The following is a 26821-nucleotide window of genomic DNA, read 5'->3' as shown; positions in this document are numbered from 1 at the left end:
AGCATCTCCTAACTGTTTTCACAAAGTAAAAGATATACATGTCACTTGGTGACACTGTAATCAGCAATGACAGAGTATTTATTAATGATGAGGAAACCTGCAGTTTGGAAAAAGACTCCCAGTGTGTCTGAGAAGGTGTGAGAGGGTTTGTTCAGGTGCACAGGGCTGTGCGTGTGGAGACACGTATCACCTACAGCAGAAACAGTCTCGTGCATGTCCAGAATCCTCAATGGCCTTAGACCCATCTGCGGTGTAGGAAAGACAACGCCTCTGCCTTGTAATGTGAATGCAAAATGAGAAATAGGAACCGCATGCTGCGCGTGTATGTGTATGTGTGTTTTATCACGTTTTTGTGAACATACAATATCATTGTGTGTTCGCTGGAACTTTTAGATTTTCATCGTGTCTAAGTACACTATGTGTTACGTACTTCCTCCATGGGGTCTTTAATTTAATGGAAATTCATTTAGCCTACAGCTTTGTGCTTACATCTAATAACTCACTGCAAAGGAAGCTTCAGTTAGATTAACTTAGTCAAAATTTGTGGTGAACAGGTTTATATGGTCAGCCTGAAGGTTTCAGTAAGAAACATAGTTGATTGTTCAAATCATACAGTTCAACGGGCAACGCATTGACCACAAGTCTAACAGAGCGGTGACAAGGCGAGAAACTGGAGAGGAAGCGAGAAGCTTCTACCTCAGTCGGAGGTACACTGTAACACTGATGTTCAGAATCGTTTATCGGGGTTATTTTTGGAGAAACAGAAGTGATGTTGTGACGCACAACCAGCAGCGATGGTCACATAGAGTCACCAATTTGGCAATACTAACTAACTTTTAGAAAACATAATGAATTTTCTGATAAGGTGAAAGAAACCGTCGATTTTCCAGTTTGATTATTTGATCAAATGTTCATATCCTTACTGGTGAGGTTACGGAAGGGTAATTTTAGGCCTAATTAAGACTCTTTAAGACTATTTTTTAAGATTAAAAAATATATAGATCAGAATAACGTTTTAAGGGGACTGAATTTGCGGTTTGTTTGAGCTTAATTGCAAATGCAAGTTATGCTTCTTGAAGCTGTGCGCGGTGACAATTTTATACATACACCACACATTAAAGATTAGATTTACACAATGGAGTTTATCCACGTTTTCAACCCTACAGCAGCAAATACTGACTTCAACAGCGCGTCACTGTACCCACTAAGAACCGTTTTGTGCAGCGGTTACACACTTTTTCGCATCTTGTTCTCGTTGCACAGGCTGACCTGATTTAATCCACAAAGTCATTTCTGCTTTACTCTACAAGGTCTCGACTGTTCACTTCATCAGTCCTGTCGAGCGCTCATCCGCTTGCGCGACAGCAGCGCGCAACCCAGACCGATTAGTTGAGGCGAGGAGGGATTGTGGGAGGACTCTGTGACTGACACGCTGTTAGCTCGAAGGTAGAGAGGTGAGGATCATCTCACAGAGAAGCGCAAACCCCTAACCGGCCCCCGTTTTGTTTATCCTGTAGCCTACCCGGCACATAGAGGTACGGGCGCGCTGTCTTTACGCACAACCAAAAGAGCAGAAAGGGGAAGAGTCTGTCTGTCACCACCATGTCCGCGGCAACAGCTTCTGTAGCGGACGTGTCCAGGACTGATTTTACGAATAAAGATGTCCGGAAAAACTCAGGTAAGACAGATGAACGAGTAATCGAACCAAATGGTGCTTAATTCATCCTCGAATCCAACGTGTTAGCTGTGTGGGACATTTGTTTTTGGCACTTTGCACTCATGCCAGTTCCATTAAGTCCTGCCTCTTGTTCAAATAATGCCTCCTGAGACACCACTGCAACATTTAGCCTATAAAGATGTAATGTGTTGTGTGAGTGAAAGACAGAGTTAATGATTACTTTCTCCACCTACAATATCCTCTCAGGGACTTACAGTAGCCTACTTGCTCTGCAAGCAGTTTCCCAACAACTGCATTAGGATTAATTGTCAAGATATGGAATATGATTAAATTGCCTTTCTTTCAAGTATGTGTGATATCAATGATATTTTTTTAACAAAGCATGTAAAGCTATATTGAATTTGATAAGATTAGTTTAATTAAGTCAGAATTATTCTACATTTCATGATTTAAGAAAGAAAGAGGAAGTGAAAGTGTTGGCTTGTTTTTAATGCCAGAGGCTGATGCACAGCTGGACAACAAGCTCACGCAAATTACGCGCGCGTTACATAAAAGCAATGCGTCCTGTTATTTGCACTGAAATGCGTCCTTGTGTTACATAAATGTTAATGTGGTGAGACAACGCTGAAGGTCTTCATCACAGGGGTGTCACCCAACTGCGTGTAATAAGTTTTGACCGGTAGAGGAGTCATATGTATTGTCTTGCCTTAGTAGGCAAAAATGTCTTATCTGACAATTAAACCAATAAGTTTTAATGTATCTTGAGGTGATTATGTCCACCACGTGGTTTTACGCAGTACACACTCCCTCTCATATTTTCCTTAATTGCATTAATACACAGAGGAAATTCTTTCACAAGCCTAGCAGCTGAAAACCAAAAGATATTCTCCCACAGGAAACAAGATGGCTTTGACTTCTCCTGGACCAGATCATGTAATCTTGTGTAATTCTACAGGAAACCAACAAATTCATATCAGTGTCTTTGTTTCCCTTCGAACAGCTTGTTTCACTACGAGGCCACACTCCGGTGTTGTATGCTCATCATGCCAGACTGCTGGTGCACAGAGCTCACACAGTGAGCGTCCTCGTCTCCTGTAATATGCTCAGCACGGTGCTGTTCTGAATGATAGCCGGTTGTTTAGTTTGGTTCCAGATGACCTGTGAGCTCCCACCAACCTTGCAGGCCTTTTGTTTAATGATTTATCACATTTCCTGCTTTGATACTGTTTCACTCAATGCAATGTGCACAAGGATGTTAGAGGGAGGCTGCGTTTTGTCACACAGTTTTGTGCAGCCCAACAGGAGTTCAGGGCTGATAGCTTTGGAATGACTGTCCCATTCTTCTCTGCATTACTCTCTTGTTGATTTTTTCTGCTCATGTTTTGGCCCTGAATCGCTGCTGTAGAGAGCATGAATGGAGAGTCATCTTATATCTGTGAATACAAATTTCCCCTAAAGATGCATGAATTCTACATGTATCCAACATTTTGGTGATCTTTATGCACATTTAACATTGCAGCATACAGCAGTTGGGCTACAACAGCTGTATTTGTTGTACACAATCTGATTCCTCAACATGTGACCACCAGCTTTCTGCTTCAGGTCATCCGCAGGCTCAGTGCAATCCCATATCACTGCCAGCCCTGGGCACCCAAAGCATCATCCAAGGCAATGGGACCAATGTGGGCACAGTCATTTCCTTACAGTGCCCAGCCAAACACAAACTGGTGGGCAAAGACCTTAGGTGTGTCATGGACAACAACAGCACCCACTGGGTGGGGGAGACCTACTGTAAACGTAAGTAGAAAAACAGAAACTGAGACCTCAAACAGGGACCTTAAATGAGAGTACAGCGATTAAAGAGGGTATTGGGGACCTTCTAATAGCTGTACTCCAGCCACCTCATGCAACTATTTGTTCATTATTTTTATCAAACCAACATGTTTGTGCATGTGTGTGAGTGCAGATGTAGACTGTAGAGGCTGCAAATTGTTCTGTGAACTGTCAGCCCATTATTCTGAAAAAAAGGAAATATAGCACATTAAATATGTAATAAACAAACAAAGTTACGTGAAGACACTTAAAGTAGTACTTGTCCTCAAAAAAGAAATTTGCTTTAAATTGTGTGAAAACGCATTTAGGAGAAACAACATATTTTGCTGCTTGTGGATGGAGCTCATTAAATGATCGTATTAATTCTAATATATTCAGAGTCACAGGTGCACAGTTTGTTGGTGAAAAAACAGAGAGCAGGCTTTTAACTATATTTCAGAATCAATCCTCAGGGGACAGAATAAACCGTCTGGTGTGAAACTGAAATGAAGTAAACGTTGAGTTTTTAACCTTTCCATGACGCGCTGGCAAGAGCACCTTCTTTCAAAATGACTTTTTATTCCTGCCGGTCTGTTCTTGATGATGACAGTGAAGGATTTGTGATGTTTTTGAGCAGTCCATGTGGCACATCATATCTATGAACAGGTGACCGTGTTATGTTTTATTTTGTGTCGGATTAGGAATGGTCTTACACAGTTTTAGCAGAATCACGAATGACATCTAATTTTCGGAGTGCATAAAAAAAGTCAATAAACGGGTCGATTCTCCTCCTCTGTCTCACTCCAGCTCTGTCTCACTACGAGGACTACGGTTTCCAAGTGGCTGTCCTTGCATCCATTGTAAGCTCGGGCATCATCTTGCTGATGTCCGTCGCCTTCATCACCTGCTGTTTGCTTGACTGCATCAAAGAGGACGAAAGGAAAACGAAGGAGAGGTGAGTGAAGCCGAGATGGAAAAGGTTCTACTCTTGTAGAACACAAACGCATTCTTCTTTCAATTCTACTGAAGTGAATATGTGCATGTTCTTGAAGAAAAGTAGTCAGGTATAAAACATTTTTTTCACTCACTTTCAGTTTATCAAATGTATCCTACATAAGTAGCGTTTGAGGCTGATATGGAAGTGCTTTTTTAGAAATGTGTTTCGCAGTCATGTCTAGTCTAGCAGCCGGGACCCTCAAGAGGATCACAAGGGAAAATAGATGCAGATGGAGTGGGAGTAGGCAGGAAATAAAAAAAAAAAAAAAAAACTAAACAAAGATATACAGAAACACGACAAGGGGTCCCCAGTTAAGCACTTTTTTTGTTGTTCAGAATGACAAGCCAAAAAGCTTGAGAGCCACTTGTTTAACCTTGGAAAGATCTGTCACACACAATATATATACATATATATTGTGTATGTGTGTGAGTGCAGATGTAGACTGTAGAGGCTGCAAAACTTTCTGTGAACTGTCAGCCCATTATTCTGAAAGAGGAAATATAGTACATTAAATATGTAATAGGTTTAAACAAAGTTACGTGAAGACACTTAAAGTAGTACTTGTCCTCAAAAATTATATTTGCTTTAACTTGTGTGAAAACGCATTTAGGAGAAACAACATATTTTGCTGCTTGTGGATGGAGCTCATTAAATAATCGTATTAATTCTAATTGAATTTCTTCACTATATATATATTATCTGACCCAAAATATGTCTGGTTCTGCCAGAGGTTTCTTCCTTTTAAAACGGAGTCATTCCTTTCCACAGTCGTCTCAGGCATGCTCAGGACGGGAGATTGGACTGAAGACAAGTTTTGGTGCAATCTGTTGGTTTCCTTAGCTAGGAAATTGTTTTTGAATTGGCTTTATATGAATGAATTGGATTATTTTGAAATTAATTATGATTACAATGAATTGAACTCATGAAATTAATTTAAATTGGCTTGAATTGGACTATATTATTTAATTGCCTTGAGATGACATTTGTTGTAATTTGGCGCTATATAAATAAAATGAACTGAATTGAAATTATGTAATATATGTATATATAGATACATAGATACATAGGCATCATATTTTAAACATTATACTATATTTTCCACTGAGTTGGAGTGAAACAAGAGTAAAATGGCCTCAGTAAAGCGCAACTACTACAGAATTGTACCTCAGGATGAAACGTGAGCAAATGTAAAGGATCAGATCAGCCAGCTTCCTTTGCTGCATTTCAAACTGAAGTTGTGACGTTCAGGTCTCAATTAATTTTTGTGCCAGAGAATCAAATGTGTGGCAGTTGGAGGAGCAGGAACAGCATCAGGTCGACAACAGAAATCACTACAGTCATAAAGGTCGGAACAACAATAACAACAACGCCCAGGAGCAGGTGCTTCCTCTGTGGGACACCGGTAACCCAGCCCTGTGTGAAAAGATGCGACCCTGCAGGTGTGGACTAATTTTCACCAAAATGCTCCTAAAAGGGTAATAATTCTAACTTGCATGTAAACATTGACAATACACCTTTCTGTCTTTTCCTCTACAGATGTCAGCAGCAGTACGCCTATGGTCCTCCTCCCTGCACCTATGGCCCCCCACCTCCCCTTGGTGCTCTTCCTGGACATGACTATGACCAGCCTCTTCTACTCCGAAACCTGGATTCTCATCCACCCCAGTACCCTGGACCTCCTCTGTCCCCCTGTCATGCTACCAGCCCGAATCTGGTCCAGGTCTCAACAGCGGGGTCTGGATTGGTGTGGCAATATGGAGGACATCACAGCAGACTATCAGAAGCCCCCCCACCAACCACAGATTCCAGCATGAGGAATGTAAACTCAAACAGGAATATAAACCCCAAAGAACTTTCCATAAGGATTATATCAGTGTGAGAACATATTGCCCACAAAGAGAAAACCATCCATCAAGATCTTGTTTACTGGTCAAATCTGTCCAGCATGAACTCTATTTATGAGGATCGTGGGAAGTAATAACCATATCAGCATGTTGTGTCAGGTTCTTTCTTTTCTTTTTCTTTTTTTACATTGTCTGCAGTGCTACAAAGTATGACGACTGTATAGACACATTGATATGACAGGATTACTGCATGTGCCTTGCGTGAACTGTAATGGCACACTGCCCTCTGGCGGAAAAGGCGAGCCGTTGCACTTTCAGGACACCAGCCGTGATGTGGAAAGCAGCACGTGTAATTGAATGGTGAAAAATTTTGTGCTTGAATGAAAATGTAGCCTAATTTTTAAGAGATACACTTCAGGTGTTTATTGAAACGTAAGCCACAACACATTGTATTAAACTGTGAAACTGCTTTCAAGGCCATAGGCCTGTATGTAAATATCAGATTTAAGAAATCGAAATAAACTGGAGTTCTGCTACTAATGAGTGATACACTGAAGTGGGCAGAGATAAACGGTGTAATTGCCTTTACATTCCGCTTAGCACCTCTGTGATTTAGTGTTGCTGCTGGTCCGCGCTTATCTCTCGTCACTGTCTTCCGGCCGTCGTCACGTGGTCCTTCGTTCAGTAGTGTGGCGGCTCTGCATGGGAGTGCGCTCGCGGGATCGGGTAGCTGATACCTGCTGCATCAGGACGCTCTTGGCGACCCCCACACGGCGTGTATTTGCAATGGTATTTAAGGGTAAGAAGTTTTCTTTTTTGCCTTGTGAATAGTTTACTTTCTGGGAGATTTTGCTCGGATATGCAGGCTGCGCTGTGTGGGTGCGCGACTTGTTGCAGAAAGTCATGGGTCCAAGCCTTAGTCGTTGCTTTAGAAATAATTGTAATTATCTGGAAATAATTATATGTGCTGTCCAAATATATTTTTTATTAACAAGACTGGGGGCTGTTTGTTAGACATACTTTCTGTTTGTAAGTTATGAACTATGATTCCCATCAGAGCCCATCCAGCCGTTTATTAAAGAGGTGTACGGTGGCACTACTGGGTCTGTCACTCACATCTCACAATCTGGTCTGGATGCAGGCTCACTGAAAAGGTTATTTAATTAAGTTATGTTTATTTTTCCCCAAAAACCTTACACCAGACATAGACATGGAAAGAGAGAAAGATTATTTTACTAATGTAAGATTACTTGTCCAGTCCCTTTTACTGGTATAACAATATGTATAACACCATTACATTACATAATAGTCTATTGAAACACAATCATTTCTGTAGCTTGTGCAGTTGAAACTAACGTATACAGTTTCATATACAAGGGGACACCAGATAAATATGTATCGATTATTGAATCGATTTGCAGAAATCTGCAAAGGTCGCCTTAACTACACTTTGATTCTAGTGTAATGTGGATGGCTAAAAAGACTGGAAACCAATAGTTTAATGTTTAATCAGAATTTTTTGTATTTTAAAAACTTTTATATTGTCCATTGCGTAAGATCTTTATCTTCTAAGTAATGGGCCGACTACAGCTGTCTAATAAATGTGGTGGAATAGAGCGGACAATTCCTCCCTCCGAAATGTTGTGGAACAGCTGGATCAAACATTGTAACACAGAATCTGTTTCTTACCATTAAGCACTGCTAATGTTAGCTGCTTTAAGGATACATGGCAGCAGCATTAGTTGCCTAACCGCTCATCTCCCGACTGCAGACCTTGATAACATGCATCCATAGAAAAGTGTGGCCTTACAAATCTGCTGCATTCGCATTCACCCCCACAAACAGGGGCAATAAACCTCTTAGTAATTTATTTTCAGAGCACTGCTAATGCCAAGGCCAGCTTACTAAGAAACTACTTAAGACGAGACATGAAATCTGCACGGCATCAATTAGAGCTTTGTTGCACGCTATCACCATGCAGAGTCATAACCTGTTTGAGACCTCGCCTCTGCACTATTACAGCGCAATAGTTTTTAGATCAGCTTAGGACTCAGCATTTGTCTGTGAGGTGAGTGAATTTGATCGAATGCCGTCTCTTCAATCTCTCTCCATCAGATTTTGAAGGTTGCGATGAGCAGCTCCAGAGCGACGGCCCATTCCTGTGCTCAGATCAGAGGATGGACACTGAGCTGGTCGACAGACTGGTGCTGCAGCTCAACAGGATCCACCCCCAGATACTCAGTGACAAGGAAGCCTGCAAGGTCACCACAGATTATATGTGGCACAGACAAAAGCGAGAAATGAAAAATCCAGATTTTAGTCTCATCTTTATTTTTTTTGGGACTTGAATTCGTTAAACTAAGTTTGGAGCAGAAGCACATACTGCAGATACAGGTGCCAAATGAAGTGCATGAACACTGCACTGATTACTGATATTAATGATTAAATCTCTGTCTAAGTCATAATTATAGAAAACATAGTCTGGCAAAAACTTAGAACAAACCAACATTAGTTTGTGCCTATGTAATCATTGAAAGTCCAGGTTGGAAAATGGAAGTGAAACTAAGCATGAAACTCTTCTTCTAAAGCTACTGGGAGTCAGATGTTCAAGTTGAGGACATGAGATTGGAAGAACAGGTTGTAGAGATGCTAAAGATAAAGGCAAACAAAGTTTTATTTTACCAACTTAGATGGCTGGTGTGAATACTACCCCCACAGAACCTATGGAGGAGGACAAATGGACCTATCTGTATGGTTACTGTACAGAACATGTCTTAAGACCTTGCTCTTCATCAGTCCACGTTCCCACCATTCGTCTACAATTGGAATAATTTTAGGAGTTACTCTGCTCAGGAGTCGAATGTTCTGCACTGATCACACCAGGATCACAATATACAATCCTGAATGAGGTTTAAAAACAAAATACAAGCCATGAAGTTACAGTTGATTAAAGGTTTTTACTAAACTTGGTCTCTGCCAGTGACCTTGGCAGTTATGATGGTCAGAATCAGACTAAGGTTGAATGCTTAAAAAGAGAGGAGGGCAGGCTTTGAGTGGTATACTTTTACCCAAGAGTGGACATCTAAATCTGTTAATGTATGTAGTGTCTTTTGAAAGGCGATATGTATGATATGCCAAAACATAATGGCTATTGCTGTGTTCAAAAAGTTTAGTATCAAGAACTATTTTTCAACTAAGCGTGCTAAACTATGCTACAATCTTGCCACTGATAGAAAAATAAGGGAAAAAAGGCCCCAAATTGTCTTCCAACTTTTATTTCCAGGTAGGACATTTTTACAAAAACAAGTCTAGTCAACCATCCTGGAATCGAAAGAAGAGTTAGTTACATCATGTCATTCAAGCTCGCGAAATAGGGCGAGCCTTTCTGTGACTGAAATTTTGGAAGACCGTGCCCATGTTTCAGATCCATTGTCTACCGCATGACCCTTGGATCAACGGCCCTCTGGGAAAAAAAGACATTGTCCTCGACCTCATGTACAACATTTAGCCTTTCTCAACTCCGACATTCGATAACCTAAGCAAATATTTTGAATCTGCTCTACCATCATATTGATTTGCATTATAAAGCAAAAAGGAACCAAATTAAAACTTTCGATGTAAAAGTTGAACTGACGCAGAAAGGCTCTTTTACTACTGGTTAGTGAGCTCATATAATCAAAGCACAGTGTGTGAAACACCGGTGCAGAAATCCTGATCATTTCTTAAAGGTTCACATTTCTTTCACCTGCACATACAGGGACTCAACTCAGCCTCTGTCTCCCTGCAGTTCAGGAGACTGAGTGTGCCCACTAGCATGCGGCTACCTGAGTTGTTGAAGCACCTGCGTGCAAAAGGTGAAGAGGCATGTCATGAATTCTACCGAGCACTTCACATCCATGCTGAGGAAGTCTATGCTAGCCTGCCTACCAGAGTCAGGCAAAGAGGTAAACCACTGAGCAGAGACACTCAGGTCGTTTTAGACCAATTTAGATTCATTTATGTTTAAGATGTTGATAAGGGCACACTTTGGGAGCTACTTGTGGTACATCCATCAATAACCAGAAAATGGCAAATATGTGTCATAGTCCCACCCCAGTGTTCAAACACATCATCTTGTGGATTTTATAAACTGTCTGTTCTTTGTTATCTAACGTGTTGATGTCCAATATCTATTGTGTTTAAATGTGTAATGTTCCCAGTTTATCCCATATGTTTGAAGTGAGAAGGTTAGCGGCTTCCACGGTGTCTTAAAATGGTGGATCTCCTGCTGCGTAAATTCCATATCGAGCTACAGGCTTATCCCGTTTAAGTGGCAGAGAGTAGCTGGTGTGAAGCCAGGACTGCTGGCTGTTTTGCTTAAGTGTGTTGCTGTTGCCATTTAACCACTTTGACTCTCTGTTATAGAGATGGCAGATGCTAAATGGACTAACAATGTGACAATCTTCCAAGAGCGACATGTACTTAATGACAAAGGTAAATCTTACCTTCATCTGAGAGCTGATTACAGTTGAACAATAATGGGTTCTCTGTTTCACATACTCAAGTTTAATAAGTAGACAATTTCCTGCTTGGTTATTGATCTAACATGCTGTAGCTGTTAAACAGATGTAGCGCTGTTTTCTTTTACTATTTCTTCTTTAAATCCTTTTATTCTAACACAACAATATAACATTATTTAAACTTTGTTTCGATGGGTAATCCATGTGCAGGCAACTAAGCAGCTTTAGTTATTATTCAGTTTATGTTGCCCTCATTAGAGATGCAGCTGCCACTAAGAGCTAATAGGCGTGCTCCCTAGTGCGTTCACGAATATTGCAGATAGCATAAAGACATAATTTATTTTCTTTCTCAAAGCTCTTCAAATTCCGCCTGATCTCGCGACATAACATGAAAGAGTTTGTTCCATATCTTAAAACGCTGAAGTTTGACAATAAATGCAAGCAGCTTTCTAATTTCTGTAATTTTCTTACTCTATTTTATACACAGATGCAGCTTATGTTATCAAGAGATCAGGGTGCTAGGTCTCCAAAAGTTCCTCTACCTGAGGGCGTCCACTTATCAGGCCTCAGTAATGTACATTTGGCCTGAGCTAAAGACCCTCAAGCAACAGGTTGCTAGTTCCAGACTTGTTCTGCACAATCTTTTTTATAGTTATGGCACTTTTTTACCTCCCGCCGACTTGTGATTCCCATATTTTCTACTGTGCTCTCATCCCTAAATGGTAAGGGTTAGAACTTTAAAGGACATGCTTTTAGGATTTGAATACATTTCTACATTTCTTCGTTTACCTATTACAAAAATATAAAGGCTTACTACTATATTTCACTATTCATAGGCTACGTTCATGTCCTATGAACGCTGCTGAAAACAATAGGCTGTTATGTTGCCATCTCTCAATGTTTACAACCATGGATTGTGAAAGCACTGCGTTTTTGGACATGTGGACAAACCTCTTTGGTACAGGTTTTCTGGTGAGACTGGACTTAGGTATTAATTACTGGCATTAATAGAAATCTAAAGTTGGAGAGGACCTACTAAAGAGACAGTTTAAATAAGAACAAAACTGGCTACATGTCTCGTGGAATGTTTTTTTTAAATGTTTCAGGCTTACAGTCTGTGTGAGTGTGAATCAGGGTGCCTCTGTATCCCTCATTGATCGACGGATAAGCCTTAAGCTCGTCTAATCTTTGCTCTTCAGCAAAGGAAGTGGTCTGCTGAGCCTTTTAACCCCTATGGCAGAATGTGGGCCCCACTGCGCTGTGCTGCTCCGCCATTCATCGTCCCATTACATCCAGGGCTGTGGCTTTGTGGGTCAGTTTCGCTCACGTGGAAAACGGCTTCCTCAGTTCTGCATTCTTTTCAACTGTCAGGGATTCAGCCACTAGGTCAAAGGTATAACAGCATCGAAATGGGTCATCAGGGGCACAATGACTCTCAATCATTCGTCATACAATGAAACAAAGACTTATTTAGTCACTGAACAGGATAGCAATTTTCCCAGAGCATCTTTGGACTCTTGACTCTGGCCTTTCCGTATACTCATTTTGATGTCAGTAGTCAATCATGAGTAACTCCTTTCTTTTCTTTGCTTCTGCAGGACCAATGTTCTTCCTGTGCTGTTTCAGTTTTGTAGTTGGCGTTGCAGTTCTCTACTATTATGGAGGTGAGTCGTTCAGAGTCGCGGTGCAACTGAAGACTTAATGTTTTTCATTTCCAGACACTCTCTCACTCTTTTGTGTATTTCTTTTAACTCTTTTACGCCCCTCTTTCTGCACACAGAGGGTAAGACGTTGAGATGCACCGGAGCGCTTCTTCCCTGCTCTGCAGCAGGACTTAGTAAGGATGCTCAGGATGTTTTCATTTCCTATGCAGAGGTTGGAAAGTAGAAATAATGAGGCCATTAAGGTGCCGAAATGCTTCAGAAATCGCTCTAAGAGAAGAACCAGCGATGGAACCTGCATCTTTGCTGTGCCAAACCAATTTCACATCCTCCTCTGTGGAGCATCTGTTCATTATACAAAAATATGGTGTCTAAGCATGTCACGTTCAGATTGATGAGTTTGACCAGTAGTTCGATGACTCGAATTTAGTGTGCTTATTTTCTATGGCAACAAATGTGGCAGATCTGCACTTTTTGAAAGCAGGTTCATAACATTATTGACTTACTACTATTAGTAAGGCTGTTATTTGCTCAAATTTAAAGTTTTGGTTTGGTGAAACACTAAAGAAAAATGTGTCACTCTGTTCTGGTGATAAGAATCAGGGAGACTTAATTTCACAAGGTTTCTCCCAAATGTCAGCCTTACACTTGTGGAGCTGTTGCTGACTGAATTTGTGAATGTTTTTAAGGTAGAAGTCTAAAGTGTGAAAGCTGAAGAGCAATTTTCTTCCAACTACAGTCATGTGATGGAGAAAGTGCACCGTTTATTTCAATTTTAGGTTATACACTTTAGGACATAATAAAAAAAATAATTTGGTCCTTACGAGGTCTTGGTATTAGGTCAATAACACATCAGATGAATAACAACATGGAATATTTCACCATTGCTTTATTTATTGAACAAAAACTAAGCCAAAATGCAGAAGCAGTGTGCGAATAATGAAGTCCACCCTTACTGCTTCCATAGGAATTAAGAGGTTAAGTAGCTGCCAGATTCTGCAAATCAAATGCATCGATTAATAGATCATCAGTATGTGTGGCCGCTTCTGTAAAAGCAGAAATTTTGACATTTTGCTGGTCTGAGGCATTCAGCTGTGTGTTAACCCAAGAAGGAAAGACGTCAGCGTTGATCTTAGAGAGGCAATTGTTGCTTAACTGAAAGGAACAAAGTTTCTCCATGATGTGAGAGACTGATGTCATACAGAAAAACGACTACTTCAAGTTATCGCTGCTGAAGGTGGTTCTACAAGCTGTTGAATAATAGGATAACTTTTCAGACACATTTTTTTCAGCATTTTTGCTTATTTTTTGTTAAACAAGGCAAGGCAATTTTATTTGTAGAGCACAATTTGCACACAAGGCAATCCAAAGTGCTTTACAGCACAAATAGTACAGCAGTGTAACATCCTATGTGTTGTTGTTCATCTGAGGTGATATTTACTACATTTTTACCTGGTAACGACCACATGTTTTTTTTCAATGTCCTGATTAGTGAAACCTTAGAATTTAAAGAGGATGTACGTTCTGTTTTACATGACCGTATTTAAAATATGACGAACCAACTGACATGTTTTAATGCTTCAATGCAAGTTTACATGACTCATTCTATCAGGAATTCCTTCAGCTCTCACCTCTTGAATTGAATAAGATATGTCTTAAGACATGCAACGTGTCTTGGAATTCTCGTAAATGTACAGGTATAAATTAATTTTTTGAAGCTAGCATGGATATCCACATTTGCACACAAGCAAAGCTGTTTCTAGTAACTCTAGATTGCGTCTTTTTTTAATTGAACTGTCACCGAAAAATATTGATGTTCCCAGGAACAACCAAACCAAGTGTGGTTTGTGCACACTGACATTGTTTGGGCACGAAGTCTAAGGACCCATGTGGGTTCACTGTTACTGTGCTCGTGCGTCAAAAAAAAAAAAAATAACTTGAATTTCTCAGCACTACATATATTAACACATCCTACATAACAGTCTCTTAAATGTACAATAACACCTTAACTTATTCCCGGTGCCTTCTTATAATCTCTTGAATGACGTGCACCTTGAAAATGTCATATTTTTCTTCAAATAAAGCATGAAAAGTAACATCACCTGGGGTTGCATCATATTTTTAATCTAGTACAACAAATGACAGATATTCATAGAAATCTGCATATCGGTTATATTTGAGCGCAAAAATTGGTTGACGGACTGTTGGATCATTTCAACTTAGCAAACAGAAAACACCATGGAGAAACACCACAACGGTCAAAAACCTGAAAAGAGAATGCAGGAAAGGTAAACAAAGGAAAAACAAAGATTCTGATTCACTATGAGCTGTACAAACAAAGCCTTTGTAGTTATAACAATGAGCTGTGCAAGGCCTGCATTTATCTGTAATAATTAATAAAAATGTCAACAATTCTCAAACTCTGTTTGCTAGGATTGAAAAACTCACAAATCCTCCTAAACAGTCAAACCCAGACCTCCTCTCCACTGAGAAATGCAACGAATTTGCCAACTTTTTTAGCCAAAAAATTAAAATAATTAGACAAAACATTCACGCCACAGAGACAAACAAGAAAACTAATCTGTGTCTAAAACATAGAAATAACTCTGATGTTATGTCAAAATTTAATATTGTTGATTTAAAAATCCTAGAGGAAACATTTAGGTATCTGAAATCAATAACTTGCACTCTGGACATAATACCATCCGACTTTTTAAAAACTGTTTTTACCTCAGTAGAAAGTGATCTCCTATGAATAGTTAACAGCTCACTGGCATCAGGCATTTTTCCCAAGTCACTAAAGACAGCTATATGCTCCCTTTTTGTCAGATATTGCAGAACGTTTAACATCAATTATCACAGTTATGCAGACGATACACAACTTTATGTGTCTCTCTCTGTCACCGGACGACTGCAGCCCAGCAGACGTACTGTGTCAGGGTTTACAAATCCCAGACTGGTTTAGACCCAAAATACATCTTGTTCAGAGAATATAAACCCAGCAGAGCACTTAGATCCAAGGACTCAGGTCAGCTGGTCCAGTCCAGAGTCCAGACTAAACATGGAGAACCAGCATTTAGCTGTTATGCTGCAAACCAGTGGAACAAACTGCCAGTGGAGATTAAACTCTCACCAAATGTAGACATTTTTAAATCCAGGTTAAAAATATTTCTTTTGTCATGTGTCTCTGCATGAAATCTGCATGGGATCTTTGAACTTATCTAGACTGTTGCTTGTTTTTAATCATTTTAATTATTTTATTTGTTTCTATTTGTATTCTTTTACATATTTTTAATGCTTCTTCTTCTCCCCGCTGCAATGCTTTTATTTTATGTAAAGCACTTTGAATTGTTTTGTACATGAAATGTGTTATACAAATAAACTTGACTTGACTAATATTTAATACCATATACTGTGTGGTAATTTAGTTATAAAGGGAAATTCAGGGTAATGATCAGTAAAGTGAACTGATTTTCTAGGATTTGTCTGTCACTGTTTCGTCTGCCACCAGACCAGGTGCCATCACCAGTACTGTTAACGTGAACTCATAGCAAATTTGTGTCTTAACATCAAAATGTACACTAGAGGGCAGTATTCCCTCATTTGGTACACAAATGCAGGAAACAAGGGTGATGGAAAATGTTCTGGTGTGTTAAATCAATGATAATCAGAAGTAGCAGGCTGCTCACATTAATTGATAATGACAAATTGAATGACTGGGTAAAGCCAACTTAATGAAATTATATGCTATTTACTTGACTGCTCAAGAAAGACATATGCAGAATGGATACAGTTTGAATGCCCTGAAATGCTTTTATCACATTCTTGTAATAAATAGTCTGTAGAGGCAAAGCAAAGCTTTTGAAATGTCACCATGAGCGATTGTTGAGTTTGTTAAACTGGCATCCGCATTCTCACGAGAGAGCTTCTAATACCCTTGCTTCACAAGAGCCAAAGCTTCTCGTTGATCATCAGCATCCTCTGATCTTCGACCCCCACAGAGTTCCTTTGTTTAAGACTGGGATGGAGCCGGAGAAGTAGGCGCCATAAGTGTACATCATGTATAAATATCAGTCACAGATCTGCCCTGACTGAAGCTGTGTGTATCATCAATCTGGCTCTTGCTGTTTCCACGGTTACCAGTGACAGTTGTGGAGGAGGAAAACGGATAAGATTGCGATGTTGGTTTGTCTGCTGAAAAGTGCTTTGTCACTGTCATATTGCAGAAATATACACATACAAGCCTGCATACTATTCAGGTATTTTATCAATAAATATTAACAATTAGACTCAAACAGCTTTTGTATCCTTCTGTTTAAGACACTGAAGTGTACAAAATGAATATTGGCTTGGGCTCTAATTGCGGTTTCAGTGACATAGCTGAAACACAGTCTAATTAAGGCTTCCATTTTAACAAGCAGTTTTGCTGGGGTCCTTGCTGTGTTGACTCTGAGTCACCAGCTGCTGTCAGACCAGAAAACCACAGCCACAGTCCAGCTTTGCCCATAGCAGAAAGATTCATGGCAAAATCAAATGTTGTTATAATTGAATACACGGTAGGTATGAGACCTGTGGTACAGATGTGTCTGCAGATGTGGGTCAGACGCTTTTTTGACAGATGAGGTGCACCCTGTTCTGCATGCACGTGCTCAGCAGACTCATCGAAACCTTCACGTCCGACCTGTCTGGAACAAAACACGCAATTTAAAACTGAGCTGTGTTCATATTTGAGAGCGATACTAAGCATCTGTGTCCGGCCGGTGCTAGGGGTCACTGTAGGACAGCAGAGGCGACAGACAGTGCGAGGTCACACGTGACTCACTGCTGTTGTCTCCACTTTCCTGTTTGCCCATGAGAAACAAATTTGTTTTCTCTGTGCCAGACCTCTTTGCCACCACAGCTGTTTCTCCCAGGTTCACTGTTCTCTCGCTGTGCCTGCAGCAGAGCAGGACAATGATTTTCTGGTAAATGAACAGAGGCTTGAATTTGTTTGAGTTGTTTTCTGGTGGAAACTTCTGTGAGAGCCTGGAGAGATCGGTGTGTTTCTAGATCAGGTAGGGGATTGTGCCAGCCAGGTCAGAAGAGTCGAGGGCCAAAAACATGCCGACCACATGGATGTGTTCAGGAGAAAACCCCACAATGAAACAGGTGAAACGGTGAAGGCGAGGCAAGGCAAGGCAAGTTTATTTGTAGAGCACAATTCGTACACAAGGCAATTCAAAGTGTGAAAAGAGTTAACATATGTATGATATACACTCGGACGAGTAAGGGATATGCTCCTTAACGGTTCAATGAGTATAAAAATGATGTAAATCCAAGGCTAATGTCTTCAGACCAAATCTCAACCCAGGAACACTTTTGGACCAATTCTCCACCAACACCCTAGAAACACCATATGAGGGAAAACTTCATAGAAGAATGCTGTTCGTCCCCAACAGAGTTTACGTAGGGACACGTAGCCTCAGTGTTAGTGTGCCACACCTATTTAGATACTCAATGTTTTATTTTTCCTCTCTCCGATTTGTCACAAATATTTGTTTAACAATACGCAAGAATACCTGCGTGCGTTCTTGGTCAGTCACTGCGGTTTGGTCAGTGGACTCCGAACGCTGTGATGAAGACATTGACCACCATAATGATAAAAACCAGGCCAGTGGCCAAGTTTTCCATGAAGTTAAGCCTCCAGTGTTTTTGCTCATCATTCAGGTTCCATTGCACTGTGGACAGAGCCAGGAAACACATTTTTCACAACACACACTCAGCAAATGTCTAATCAAACAGTAGCTATCTAATTTATTCTGGGAACCACGCCAACTCATTATGGCTTACTGTCAAGCACATATCTATTTATACTTGATTCTGGGTTCAGAGAGTTCATATGTCTGTAAGTGACAAGAGAAAATGAGAGGAAAAGGAGTAAATGATTCAGCTTTTCGCTGAAGCCTGAGGAAACGCTGTTCAGTCTATTAGTCAAAACCTTTATAAAAGATATAAGAAATCCTTAATAATTTAGTTTTTTTGTTTGTTTGTTCAAATCTGATTACCAGTGGTCCAAATGTTTCACAACATCCCACATTTCTTGTTCAATTCATTCCAGTTAAAAAATGCTTTTATTTTGGCCTCAAGGGGCCATTTCAGGCAAGTGAATTTGCAATTACAAAGGCATCTAACGACAAACCAAAAAAGTGACGAAATGGAGCAAAACTGACGTGATGAACTGTTTTTTCTTTTTTAGAAACTCCATGTATGTTCAACAAATATAGATTGTGGATGCCACATACACTGAGAAGACTACGGAAGCAAGCGTCAGATTCATAGCACACAGACAGAACAACTCTGGGAAAAAATAAAAACTAACAAAGGGAAGCTTGCATTTCCTACATTACACATACTTCTTTTCATAATGTGCTTTTTAAAGACCTTGATCCAAACAAAATGACACAAATCCACATTGCAACAATGACATGACAACGTGTGATCTTCATCATCACAGGGACTGGTCGATGAATAATGCTCAAATGAATGTGCTTTCCTAGAAATTTGAGTGTGTAGGGGTACAGTGTGTGTGTGTGTGTGTGTGCGTGCATGCATGTATTTGTAGACGACTACCAAAGGTCAAATGGTGCAGGGACCGAGGCTGAACCTGTGTGTGTACGTCTGACTTGCATGGGTAGGGCTGGAGTGGGGCTGTGGGAGCGGTATGTAGGCCACTCACATTACGCACCACTGCCTCCATTAAACAGGGCTGAATCAAAGGGTGAGGCAGGGGGGGGGGTTGTGCTATTCTGGCTGTTGGAGTGGACTTAGGAGAGGTGAAAGACCTAATAAGTGTGTGATGACTGTCACATGATTGTCAAAGTTCTTTCTGGCAATCTGTTGAAATTTACAAGTATATAAACACTAGAGCCCCGAGTATGACAGTGATGAAAAATAAGAGTTTTGACATCTTGTGAAAGAGTGAAATTTCCAAACTCATAAGAAGTATCTTTTGTGAACAAGGAAAACAAATAAAAAAAATCAATCCAACATTCATCTGGGGCTCGAGAAATACTCATCATTTCATCTCATCATACATTTCAAATGATCACAATGATACATTCAGAGGGGAGAGGGATATAAATGTTTCCAGATATAGAAAATAACTACATACCTCCCTGTATTTACTCATCAGCATGACCCTGGCCAAAGTTCACCAACCTGTTGTTCACCCTGTCAAAAAATATTGAGTCTAACCTGCACTGCTTCATCTCATCCTAACTAATAGATGGTCCTTTTACATTGACTTACTTCTCTTTTTGGTGACTTTTGCTGATTCCAACACGTTCATAGACACATACTAAAATGTTTTCACACATACACTGCAGATGATTTGAGTGACCTCCCTCCATTGACTCTCATACGTGCTGACAAACTAAAACCTGGTGAACTCTGACCTGGTTGCCGTGGTTACAGCAAAAGTCTGGTAGGTAATGGGTTGTTTTTCAGGGGTTGTTTGGTGACGGGGGCATTCAATTTCGAGCAAAATGTGGAATAAAGTAAGCAGCAATCTTACTGAGGGGCAGGGTGAATAGTATTAAACTTGAAGGTTACGAAATGTAAAGAAAACAAAGATGCCTCAGAGGAGCTAAGGCTGTGTTCATTTTCTCACCTGTGAATATAAGCAGGACCCCAACTGTGACCTGCAGACAGAGAGAAATGCCGATTAGGATGAGGGTGGGGGCGTAGAATGAAAAGTTTGGCCCCTGATCCAGCAGTGCCTTTAACTGGGAGGCATTGGCCATCAGTAGAGCCACATCCAGCATGCTCTCAGCTGCACTCTTCTTATTGGTATAGTGGTTCATGTTGAGAAGGGCTGGGCTGCTGGGATGAGCATCTGGATGGGTGGCCTGTGGAGAGAAGAATGTAATTGGCACAGAAAAAAAAATGTTTATGGCTTGGAGATAGTGCCTGAGAGAAGAATGCCTGGAAATAAACAGAAAAGCATACTCTGTGCTGTGTTTTGTTCTCCCAGCTGAACAAAGCAGCATGTTGATGAGACTAGCAGTAATTTTGTGCTTCCTGTGCACGGATGGTGAGGATCTGTTTGCCATTCTGAACTAATTAGCACATCGAGCAAGCATCACCGAGGAGTGACCCTTGAAAGCTATTCATGCAGCTATAAGAATCTGGCAAGCCAGTGAAGATTAACAAGTCAGCATGTGCATTTTGTGCCTATGGTTTGAAACAATCTCTTTCAGTTTGCATATTTTCATGTTTTTTGTTTTTCTCCCTGAGAGTCAGGTTTTATTATGACCTCCGGGCATGTTGCACTGTTTCCCGTAAGCCTGGGCTACCCTCCTCTCTTCCCCAATTTGTTGATTTTACAAATCAAAGCAGCGATGACTGACTGTCCTGCGCCTGTAATCCTGCTGGTTGTGTTGAGTGATACGGTGGCTGTTTAGTCATATCTCAGTCTCTTCTAGCACAATTGCAGAATAAGCCTAAGTAAAACGCAGAAGCACTCTTTTTATGACGGAAGTTCACGTCACAATCAGCATTTTATTTTTTATCGCATTTTGAGCAGATAACCAAAATTGAGTAAATGCAGTTTAATAGATTACATAGCCCGTAAAGAATGTCATATACTCTATATGAATCATCAGGGAGTAATAGCAAAAGTGCTAAAGAATAAAACAACAACAACTCAGTATTACAGTGAATTGACTAATGTGTGGGTGATGATTAAGTAACAAATCCCTAGCTTGGTTTTGTGTGTGCGTCCACTGCATCCCAGTGGACTCTGTACCATATGAAGTCAATCTCGTGCTGGGCATTGCAGGTGCTGGAGAAATAGTTTGCTTATTGATAAATAAGAAATCTCCACCTTCTGAAATGTGGAAAATAGATTAGCATTTGGAGCACTGTTGCTGAATGAACATCCACTCAGTGTTGCCTGGCAAAGACCAGAGCAATGCTACTGAAGGCTAAATGGTGTCAAGGCCAAAGCCTGGACACTTTCTGTGAGCATTCGGTAATAATCAGCAGCCTCTTCCGGAGTACCAAAAACTCCCCCTTTTTTTCTCACAACACACTTCTGTAGCTGCAGTAAGCATAGCTTGTCAGAGATTAACCAAACCACTGAGCTGGTATGAACGGTCTTCCCTCTGCTACAGGGACAAAGACAAGAGAAGAGAAAAGAAGAGCTGCACCCTCTAATTTGCCACAGAATAGGCAACAGCTGAATTACAGTGTCTTTAGGATATTCACAACAATCAGCTGGCATGGGTTAAGTTGATGTTCGAGGGGAAGTACAAACTGAGCAGAGGGTGTGGCTGTTGGGGTTAGAGAAGAGCTAAAGCTATGCTGCAACAATTATTTTGATTGAGTTTTATTTCAGTACAGGACAAGCCATGTTTAATGCTCCTAATAAACCTTTGCTTTTTGGGACATGGATTACAAGTTCTTCATCTGGCAGTGTACCATTTAGTTTAGAGTTTATAATTTGGCGTAGCTTGATGAAAAAGACCTCTTCAAAAACATCCAACAGACCTTGAATAAAATGAAAATTAAAAAAAACCTCCACTGGCTTACTCAAAATCCATTTCACTCCTAGTCATAATACATTGTGCTCCAACTCATCGCAACTCCTCAAAACATGTTTCCCTACATTCCACTGGAAAGCAGTGTGGTGTAGTCTCCATGTGACTGTGATTTGGGCCAAACGCCACAAATGGTACACTGTCATGACGTGTCGGGGTCAGCCATTCTGCTCTCAAACACTGACACAGGCTTTTCAAAGACAGCCCTTTATCCCCAAGTCAACACACCACAGTGAGATAATGCTTGTTGTGAGATCACAGGTTTGAAACATGGAGTCACTGTGTCTAGAAACATAGCAGCTGACTTTTCTCTAAAAATCACCCATGAATATAACGACCTCCTTATGTGGATTCAGGGACGAGACTTACAGTCACCAGACCTGTGAGGCTAAGCTTTTTGTCATCTGTCTACACAGATCAGAAGGCTGAGAGCAAAGTCTAACTAACAAAAACTAACAAAAAAATACTGAATGCAGGACATTGTCTGTTATTTTGAATTGCCATTTTGGGAGCAAACCATGCTAGACTAGCAAAAATTAATAATAAAGGATACGAGTTTTAATTTCACTTCAATATGAAAAAATGAATTAAGAAACCGACATTCACATGTTTGTACAAACTTCTGATTCCCAAAGAAAGTAATATGCTTTTTGGCTGACCAGCCCATTTACATATATTGTTATGTATAACAAAAGAAAAGTTCTTGTTAAATCGGTTGCTCTGTTGTGGTTCTAGGCTCAATGCTTATTTTGTGATGAATTATTAACACAGCATTTCTTATCCGAATCAAGCTCAGGGGAAGACCTGCGAGAGAAAGGACGGTGAGGGAGATGAAATAAAGCAGGGAGGGCTGGGAGAGGCAAAAAGGTGGTTTGAACGAGTTTGAACTCCTAGTTGTGCCTCGCAGTGGAATAACAGATGGATTCATGAAATAACATTTAACACGTCCTTCTTTCTGCAGAGTCAGATCAGATGTCACTGACATTGCAGCAGCTGTTCATGAGAAAGGAAAAAGGACATTCAGTAATTCACTTATGTGCCGTAAGACCTTTTAAAAGTGATAAAAGGTAACCATATAATGCTTTACTGAGAAAAAGATATACATTTAATGTTGTAAAATCATCAATAAATAATCACTTTGTCCATTAGAAGTATCAAATTATCAAAGTATCAAAGCGTAAAAGCAAGTTTTAAAAAACAGAGAAAACTGAATTGTAATCAATTTTAATAACAAAATGCCATAAGAAATCAAGGATAAGGTTAGGCTATTTCAGAAAACATTGAAAAGGCAAAGTGAAGAGAAAAAATTACAAAAAGTTAGGCAGAGAAATTAATATATAGGCTACTGTCTTTACACTCATTTTCACTCATGAGTGGATAAAGTTTTTTTTTTTTTTTGTTCTTAGCTGCACTGCACAACAGTGAGAAGTTTGCAGTCTGTAAATTCCTGAGATTGAACCAAAACCTAAAATCTATTAAAGACTGTATTTTCTTTGTGTATTCAGAGGCCACCTAGTTTTGTCTGACTTCCCAGCAAAAGAATTGAACTCATTCAACTCCCACGCCTAATCCTAAACCTGTCCCCGTTTCCCACGTTGTCACACAGAATACAACTAGGGTGACCATACGTCCGTATTTCCCGGGACACGTCCGTATTTCACTTCCTGTCCCGGGCGTCCCGTGAAATACGGACATGTCCCGGGAAATACGGACGTATGGTCACCCTAATAATACAACACCGTAAGCTAAATACCTGCATGTCACTTATTGCCCTGTCACACTGTTGCGTATGAGAGAAGCGTATGAGTTGCGTATGAAAATTAATAATATAATTTTCATACGCACGAAAAGTCCTTGAAAATAAAGAATGACTAGCGTATGAGTAGCATATGAACTGCGCATGCCCAGCGTACGTTTCAACGCGCCTATATCAGCAGCCTTTCCAATTGCACGACGCGCTATCAACATCTCTCGAGACATTCATCTCGATCATGCCTCCCAAGAAGCAATCGTCGTTTGCCCGGGCCCTGGGCCGAGGAAAAGGCAAAAAAAACACAAGAATCATTCTCACCCAAACCTGCTGAAATGCCTGATGCACCTGCGGCTGATGAGTTACATGCTTCTGAGCGATCAAGATCCCCAACTCCTCCTCCTGGCCGCTCCCGTGAATCGTCGCCCGTCTGCCGCCTCCATCTCCGCCCGTCTTGCGGAGATGGAGGCGGCAGACGGGCGGAGGCTATAAATACGCTAGCTGTACGGTACACCTTCATGCCAACATATGGCAATTTATGTCCAGCGTTCTCGACCTATCAGTAACGTACCTATATCGTACCTCTAGCGTATTCAGCGTATGCCTAGCGTATGCTTAGCGTATTAACCATACGCACAAAAGTTTTGAGCATGTTCAAAAATTTATTTCTGGCTCAGCGTATGCCAACGTATGCCAACGTATGCCAGCGTGCTTGAAACGTATACAACCTATGCCTAACGTTCCCCTGGCGTATGTCAGCGTATACCAGCGTATGAGTGATAATTTTCATACGCAACTCATATGCTTCTCTCATAGAGACCATGCTGCTGCTACTGCTTTGTACCACTAAGCTCTGTATCTGAGATGTAGAGGGCTCTTTACATGAACAATGTGATGCACTTAAGGCATTCTAGGGTCCTGCATTTATTATGTACTTGAATAATAGCTGTCGAAAGACCAAATTAACTGTAACTTGATGGGTGTCTCCCCCCTCCCACCCCCCCTCTCACACATAAGCACTTCTTTGCTTTCCATCCATCATGTTGCATCAGCAGTCCTTTCTTCTCACTCACCTCAAACTCTGGCAGTCTTCCAGATCAGGATCGACCCAACTGTAAATCTAATTTCCATGATTCTCTGTAGAGCTTTTAGTTTTACAGCCTCACACAGAGCAAAGCAAACATGGCTGTTTCAGATGGGGGTCCATGATCCAGCTATGGCACTTAAAGAATGAAACGCACTGTTGTTCTAGAGAGGGCTGCTTTGTAAAACCAATGACAGAAAAAAAGACCAAAGCACAAGATTGTTCCAGCTCTGTACGGAAATCTGACACAGAATCCAATTGGTGTTGGATTTCAGTGTAAAACAGATCAGGATATTAAAAGCCTGTGGAGCATCTGCAGATAAGATCGTCATTCCACAAAGCGATCATGAATTCATTCCTGGCTCATCGGTACATGCTGAGTGTGTGTGTGGGGGGGCATTGTAAATGAGATAGCCCATTTTATCGAGCGTAAGGGTATTACACTTTGTATCTGTTGGCTGAGCTCTGACAGTCATAAGGAAGTATCTCTGGAAGCCAGGGTATCCCTTCCTCCTCCCTACTTCTGCAATCACACACACCCAAACACATGCACACATCCATCCACCTGAAATTAAATAGCGCTATTGAGACATTGACTGTGGGGGGGGGGGGACGACAAAGTGAAGTCCATTCCCTTACATTGTAAAACTTGATATTGCACACTGGATGTGGCTCTGAGCGACTGCATACTGTTATTACTTGTCAAATGGAAACTTAAATTGCCACATAAACCATCGGCCTAATAAACACTCTGGAAGCATCACAGTTATCCTGCAGCTCTCTAGTTGTAGCGTGAAGTTGACATTATATAAAGGTAAGACTGTGTGTGTGTGCGTGTGTGTACATGTGTATATTTAGGCTGGTGAAGTGGAAACAAAGGAGGCCATTCTTTATTTATAAGGCCACTTAGGTGCCAACAATACTTCACTCCTCAGATGGACCGGAATGTCATCTGACCCAGCGTGCCTTCAGCAGACGTGAGGATCTCTGTTTAAATGTTTTTTGCAGATTGATCTGCTTCTGTGTGGACATGAAATCAGTGAGCATCAAGTCTGTACTGCAGTGCTCATAAAGTTCCCCATTTCATATAGATGAAGTGGGCTTAAATACGAAGTGGAATGAAAATGCAGAAACCACAGGTGATGGATAGCTGAGCATCATCAGCTTACACAAAATAATCACCCTGACAAATATCGGTTACAGAGAGTGAACTAAGACTTGGCAATAATTTAAAGCTAATAGTTTACAAACATTAATTGCATGACTCCTGCATTGAATTTAGTCACATTTTTAAAGTGCTGCTTCATGTATCCAAGCAATTTAGAACTATTTTAGACTTCTTTGTGGATAATGAACACATATCTCCAATGCATATTGTACATATACATATATACCTATTCTTCACTGTAAAAGGGATTGCATGAAAGCAAGAATGAGAAACATTTGTTTGGGAGAACATATTCCATCAAGATATACTTCTAGCATTTCTTATATTTTTGCAGTTGTGTGCTATGCAGCAATAGTAGCGACAATGGCAGCTGAGAAAATTATACATATAAAGCCTAGTGTTTCTTTGACATAAAAAAAAGAAATATCACCCTTACCTCAACCCCACTTCCTCTGTTGCCGCTGCTGTTGTTCATCATTTTTCCACGAGTGAGCTCGTGCACCTAAGCTGCAGGATGCAGCTCTAATAACTGCCACCAAGTGTAATGCTGAATAGACAGGGATAACAGGACTTGCAGACAAGCATGTATTTAAGAAAGCAACAGTTGCCCAAGTTCTAATTTGGTGACACAACATAGGTGAATTTTTATTAGATTTTTCAAATTCAATTTAATTGAACTTTTTTGGAAACATTTCTATTACAGCGGGATAGCTCTGATAGGCGGGAGAAACATTTCACAGACACTTTAAG

General features: G+C 40.6%; 3 protein-coding genes across 4 annotated transcripts; 2 read left to right on the top strand and 1 right to left on the bottom strand.

Moving 5' to 3' along the window:
* The first annotated feature begins 1360 nt into the window (after positions 1–1360).
* Positions 1361–6867, top strand: susd3 (sushi domain containing 3). The gene is made up of 5 exons (XM_075474841.1): positions 1361–1678; positions 3281–3475; positions 4298–4445; positions 5759–5926; positions 6024–6867. Exons 1-5 carry the CDS (start codon positions 1603–1605, stop codon positions 6364–6366), a joined length of 930 nt encoding a protein of 309 aa, XP_075330956.1. The 5' UTR covers positions 1361–1602; the 3' UTR covers positions 6367–6867.
* A 1610-nt stretch (positions 6868–8477) lies between these two features.
* Positions 8478–15797, top strand: LOC142389767 (caspase recruitment domain-containing protein 19-like). The gene is made up of 5 exons (XM_075474840.1): positions 8478–8592; positions 10119–10275; positions 10736–10804; positions 12429–12494; positions 12611–15797. The coding sequence occupies exons 1-5, from the start codon at positions 8509–8511 to the stop codon at positions 12715–12717; spliced, it is 483 nt and encodes a 160-aa protein (XP_075330955.1). The 5' UTR covers positions 8478–8508; the 3' UTR covers positions 12718–15797.
* Positions 14601–26596, bottom strand: LOC142389766 (ninjurin-1). Of its 2 annotated transcripts, XM_075474838.1 has the most exons (4): positions 26508–26596; positions 20140–20377; positions 18050–18208; positions 14601–14757 (listed from the first exon to the last, which is right to left on the bottom strand). In XM_075474838.1, the coding sequence occupies exons 1-3, from the start codon at positions 26547–26549 to the stop codon at positions 18084–18086; spliced, it is 405 nt and encodes a 134-aa protein (XP_075330953.1). In that variant the 5' UTR covers positions 26550–26596; the 3' UTR covers positions 14601–14757; positions 18050–18083. The 2 variants fall into 2 exon arrangements, with proteins under 2 accessions (XP_075330953.1, XP_075330952.1); XM_075474837.1 differs by lacking the exon at positions 14601–14757 and having other exon boundaries at positions 17635–18208.
* Positions 26597–26821: the final 225 nt, after the last annotated feature.

Source organism: Odontesthes bonariensis, chromosome 10, assembly GCF_027942865.1.
Source record: "Odontesthes bonariensis isolate fOdoBon6 chromosome 10, fOdoBon6.hap1, whole genome shotgun sequence".
Lineage (NCBI taxonomy): Eukaryota > Metazoa > Chordata > Actinopteri > Atheriniformes > Atherinopsidae > Odontesthes > Odontesthes bonariensis.
The sequence above is the reverse complement of the archived record's forward strand: the minus strand, read 5'-3'. Positions and strand labels throughout refer to the sequence as shown.

Coding starts and splice junctions, on each gene's coding strand:
- susd3 (XM_075474841.1), top strand. CDS start 1,603: ATGTCCGCGGCAACAGCTTCTGTAGCGGACGTGTCCAGGACTGATTTT. Junction 4,446..5,758: donor GAAAGGAAAACGAAGGAGAG/GTGAGTGAAGCC, acceptor TTTTTGTGCCAG/AGAATCAAATGTGTGGCAGT. Junction 5,927..6,023: donor GAAAAGATGCGACCCTGCAG/GTGTGGACTAAT, acceptor TTTCCTCTACAG/ATGTCAGCAGCAGTACGCCT.
- LOC142389767 (XM_075474840.1), top strand. CDS start 8,509: ATGGACACTGAGCTGGTCGACAGACTGGTGCTGCAGCTCAACAGGATC. Junction 8,593..10,118: donor GTGACAAGGAAGCCTGCAAG/GTCACCACAGAT, acceptor GTCTCCCTGCAG/TTCAGGAGACTGAGTGTGCC. Junction 10,276..10,735: donor TACCAGAGTCAGGCAAAGAG/GTAAACCACTGA, acceptor TCTCTGTTATAG/AGATGGCAGATGCTAAATGG.
- LOC142389766 (XM_075474838.1), bottom strand. CDS start 26,549: ATGATGAACAACAGCAGCGGCAACAGAGGAAGTGGGGTTGAG. Junction 20,378..26,507: donor ACAGAGGAAGTGGGGTTGAG/GTAAGGGTGATA, acceptor TTCTCTCCACAG/GCCACCCATCCAGATGCTCA. Junction 18,209..20,139: donor GGTCCTGCTTATATTCACAG/GTGAGAAAATGA, acceptor CTCTGTCCACAG/TGCAATGGAACCTGAATGAT.